This window comes from Gekko japonicus, unplaced genomic scaffold (genome assembly GCF_001447785.1).
Source record: "Gekko japonicus isolate JY-2015 unplaced genomic scaffold, Gekko_japonicus_V1.1 scaffold135, whole genome shotgun sequence".
Taxonomy (NCBI): Eukaryota; Metazoa; Chordata; class Lepidosauria; order Squamata; family Gekkonidae; genus Gekko; species Gekko japonicus.
This window is the reverse complement of record NW_015175359.1, coordinates 361,934-366,828: the sequence shown is the minus strand read 5'-3', so window position 1 is coordinate 366,828 and position 4,895 is coordinate 361,934. Positions and strand designations below refer to the sequence as shown.

The 4,895-nt window shown below is 49.6% G+C and overlaps 1 protein-coding gene across 1 annotated transcript in view; it reads left to right on the top strand.

The window, feature by feature from the left end:
* TAOK3 (TAO kinase 3) overlaps nt 1-4,594 on the top strand; it is a 147,617-nt gene extending 143,023 nt beyond the window's left edge. Inside the window, 3 exon segments of the mRNA XM_015425354.1 lie at nt 1,434-1,484; nt 1,486-1,629; nt 4,164-4,594. Of these exon segments, the coding sequence (XP_015280840.1) occupies nt 1,434-1,484; nt 1,486-1,629; nt 4,164-4,325 (357 nt within the window). The 3' untranslated portion in view covers nt 4,326-4,594.
* Nucleotides 4,595-4,895: the final 301 nt, after the last annotated feature.

Sequence of the window (4,895 nt, the reverse complement as noted above, 5' to 3'; positions counted from 1 at the left end):
TTTTGGCACAGGGGGGCTGTATGACTGCAGGGAAAGCAAGTTGGGTCGAAGGAGCCCAGATCCCAGCTCCAACTCACCAAAATTTATAATGTGTAGTTTGGCCCTGAGATGCAGCAGCTTTTAGAGACAGAAGTGGAAGAGAGAGAGATCTGAGGGAAAAGGCAAGCAAAGGAAACAGGGAATTGAGGAAGCTGGGGCCGATAGACGTGCGGGTGCATTTTAAACTGCAGACAAATCAGTGAAAGTGAAGAAACAGAATGCAGAGCAGCAAGGGATGCTGGATAAGAACCAGAATGGCTGCATTAAAAAACATGAATTTACAGTGGGAGAGGAAGATGGGGTTTCAGGAAAAGTGGCTGGCAGAGGCATGAAACTGAAGAAAGAAGGGTCCAAAAAAAAGGTTGGGCTCATGGAAAACTCCATTCAGCACCCATGAACAAGCTGTTCACAGAAAGGGAGCTTTGGAGATGGGGACAGACCACTCCTTTCCCACTTCCAGTTGCAAAACAGCATTCCTATCATGCAGGCTACTTAGATCAGAAATTGTTCTTTTTTCCCTTGTGGTTTTTTTGCTTTTGACATCTAGGGCTGCTTCCACACAGCAGCAGTTCTCTCTGTAGCTCTCGTTACTGTTGCAAATACATTGGCCATGGAGTCACCCTACAGCAGTTTTCCACATACATCCCTTCCATTGGCCCCTCGTAGCCACCATTTGCCCGTGTTTGTTTCTGGTTTTAAAAAATGGTACATTCTTGATCGTTATACCATTATAATGATTTATTGCTGTGATCTACTAGATCCTCTGAATTCCCAGCTTCCATTTTTTTTAAAGTAAGTGTCTAGCCCTTTTCTCTGCAGAAATGTAAGGGGGAAAGTGGAGTATCTTCACATCAAAAAGTGTTACAGACTTAGTTTTTTTAATGAAAGCCAGGAATTCAGAAGAGTTAGTAGATCACAGCAACAGATTGTTATAATGCTATAGTGATCTGGCAATGTATAAAGGTTTTTTTATAAAATTCCCAGATAACTCTCCCATGGCATGGTGGGAAAAATGACTGAGGGAACATTGCGCCATGTGGGTGGGATCCTGGATAATGCACACCTTTCCTGCCTAGACCACCTGAAAACATGCTTGGACTAATCTGTTCCCAAAAACATTAGAGAAAAGCAGGTTTGGGAAATAGTTATTGAAATTCAATTAGCAATGATGACTTCATGTGGATTATTGGGGGGGGGGCACTGCATGTTGGTAGCCAAAGCGTCCATAAAACTCCATGCAGAAGTAGTCAACATGTGCCCCTGCCTTCTGCCTTGAGTCTGCCAGTCACAGGTTTTCTTGATTGGCTGTTGAACATTTGCATAACTCAGTCACGGCCCACCCTCAGGCTGACTCCAGCAACTACAAAGCCCCTTATTTTCTCATGCTTTTTCAGCTGCAGCTGCATGAGGCTCAGGAAGCGGAATGCCAGGCCCTGCGGCTGTACCCTGCGACTACAGCGTCAGCAGGAGATGGAGCTGCTCAATGCCTACCAGAGCAAAATCAATATGCAGACGGAAGCACAGCATGAACGGGAGCTCCAGAAGCTGGAGCAGAGGGTGTCGTTGCGCAGGGCACATCTTGAGCAAAAGGTGGGTGGGGGGGGGGGGGGTGGGGGGGGAATGCAGCTATTGCTTACAGGCAGCAAGACGGGGAGGGCAGAGCTGCACATGGAAGAAAATTGTCCATGTAGAATATACACATGCATACAATTCATCTTTTAGTATTCATTGCCTTAGGAAGAGAAGGAGGATTCATGTTTCCTGAAGGCATAGGAAGTTCCTGGGGCTAGCCTGGTATGAAGTCAGCTTCTTGTTAGGAGAAGTCCTGGAGATATCCAGAGCATTAGTCATATCTAGGGTTGCCAGGTCGCTTCTTCCTCCCGGCAGATGGATTTGGGGGGTGTTCCAGGAGTGGGCAGGGACTTCCCCGACACACTGACATCATCACATCGGGGGCGGTGGGGCCATGGGGGACCCATCACCCTCCAGCCTCTCCCAACCGCCAGGACCCCAACAGGGAGGCGGTGACAGCGAACATGCCTCTTTCCTGCCAAGCCAGCGAGGGAAGTCCCGGGGGCCGGCTGGGTAGAGCAAGGCCCTGGCCCCGAGCTGATCAAGCAGCGGGCAGAGTTGGTGGCAGTTGGGGCTCCTCATCCGAGCAGGCTGGAGGAGAGAGGGGAGAGCTCCTGCCAGGGCGAGATGAGCCCAAAGCAAATCAGTATGTCAAGCTGGCCCCACCCTGCTGCAAAGAAGGGCGGTGCAGCCTGACAGCTGTACTGGCTCGCGTCAGAGCAGTTGGCCAACGCCAGTCTGTCCCAACCCAGAGCATCGGGACAAATAAGGGGGTGGAGCCGGTGGGGGGGGGGCAAGAGTGAGGGGTAGGGAAAGGAGGGCACAGGGGAATAAAAGGAGGCAGTCCTGACAGGTCAGGGAGGAAGGCTGGTGGCTCAGAAGGACCAGAGAGAGAGAAGGGTTGAGCACCAGCAGGTCTGAGTAGGGGGACCGGTGAAGCAACCTTCCCCCTCTTGGCCCACCTGAGACCTCAGGCGATCTTCAGGGGTGGGAAAAGATCTGCCCCAGTGACGGCAACTGGTGGGGGCCCACCGAAGGCAGAGACGGGGCATGGCACCACCCGGTCATGCTGGAGCCGGGCTGGGGCAGCCGTGACAGATGCGATGATGTCAGTTCCATGTGATGTCAGCAGCACGTGATAGCATGTAGAAGCTCCCAAAACCTCCTGGACCTGGGGAATGGCAGCCCCAGTCATAGCTGTATATTTACCCGTTGAGCACAGGGGAGCAGGCAGACAGGGCTAGTCTGTACAAGCACTCTGAGTTTCTTATAGCAGATAGCGTACTCCTGGATCCAGCGTCAAAGCCAGCCACAGACACACGCACACATACCAAGGGCAGAAGTCAGTCTCCTTTTAGTAGCTGTGTTCCAGCGGTCAAAACTGTTTTCTGTCGTGACCTAGGGTGGACTGGGTGGCCAGAAGGGTCCCACTCCTCCCCGATGGAAGTCCAAGGCCGGTTGTGCTGCCTTCCTCCCTTGGCTTCTCCTTGCCCAACAGGCCCATCAACAGTCTCCATTGGTCTGCCCAGCCAGCGGGTGCTGAAGCCAGGCACCAATACTGCCTATCTGCGCCTCACTGCCCGCTCACCTCCCAGGGGAGAGGAGCCCCCAGGCCGCTGGCACACTGTGACTTTTCCCGGTGGCCGTAATGGCCAATGTGCAGTGCCACCTGCCCCCCAGTCTTCAGTGCTCATTTAATCAACTATCTTCTAGTAATCAAAGAAACGTATTTAATGCAGTAGGTGGCAACAGGGCGCAGAGAAGCAGCCGGTGGAGGTCCTTCACCCGCCCACTGTTTTTTGTGCCCAAGTTTTGCCCCCTCTCCTTCTACCTTGGTGCACCATGTGGTCTGTAAACTGGGCACCAGCAGCTATGATGGCTGCTGTGTTGAAGTGGGTCTCTTCATTTGCATCCCCACCCCCCTTCTGTGTGGATAACACTACAGCGAATAGTTTGTAGACTGCAATGCCAGGGCATACCCCTGCCTAGAAGCTTGTTGCGGCAAAGGCAACACCCCATCAAATTCCAGGAGGATGGGCCTGACCATTGTTACTCTGTGGGGAAGGGGCTGCCCATAGTCATTCATGGATGCTAGTGTAATACACAATCCAACTTGCATCTTTTGTAGAAGAATATTGCAAGCCAGTGAATATTCCTGTAACTTTAAGTTGCCACGATAATAAGAATGAGAAGGCAGGTCCCACTTACAGGGAAGGATTGGTGGGTAGAAATGGTGTTTAATCCCCTTCCCAGATACACAGATTCTCTCTGCAAATCCCACCATCCACCCACTGATTAAAGTGGGAGGGGGAGAAGAGGTGATAAAAGGGGAGAATTGGAGCCAATGAAGGGTTCAGCACTCACCCCTTCTCCCATATGCCTGTTTCCCTCTTAAAGTGTCTCCCGAAACACACACACACTAGCATCATGAGGTGCACATTTCCCTCTTAAGATCCCTCTTAAGATCTTCTAAGCAAGAAGCCCCCGCTGAGATTCAGTGCCACTTGGAGGACCACACTGACGGTCTCCCTTCCCCGCTTCTGCTGTTTCAGATTGAAGAGGAGTTGGCCGCCCTGCAGAAGGAGCGCAGCGAGAGGATAAAGTTTCTGTTGGAAAGGCAAGAGCGAGAGATTGAAACTTTTGATATGGAGAGCCTACGAATGGGCTTTGGAAATTTGGTCACATTAGAATTTCCTAAGGAGGACTACAGATGAGATTAAATTTCTTTTGCCATTAAAAAAAAATGCAAACAAAAAATATCTCAAATCCCAACATTCCCCCCCCATGTTAACGGGTGTGCTCTCTCTCTTTCTGTCTCTCTTACTGACATCACGTCGGACTTAGTGCCTGTATATTCTTACTCCATCAGGGGCCCCCCCTTCCCGCCAGGTGTCAAGCTCCAGAGCTGGACCACGCTCGGCAGTTTCTTGAGTCTCATAGTGTCTCACCGTATTGATGTCTCTGTGCAATGATTTTTTTTTTTCTAAAAAAAAAAAGAGAAATATATATGTTTCAGTGAAAACTTTGGAGACAATTCTAATGAATCAAAAAAGTGGATGTATGTTTGCTCAAAAGCAATCACTTCATTTTTGCCACCAACCAATGAAAGTACAAGCAAAAAAAAAAAGTAATTTTTAAAAAAAGAAGTCGATCCCCAGGGGGAGAGAGATGGATGTCGCAGCCTTACCTTAATCAGCTGCTGCATAACTTTTTAGTTTTTAATTTTATTATTTCTTTCTTTTTTTGGTATTTATTCATCAGGAATAATTAAATAAAAAATAATA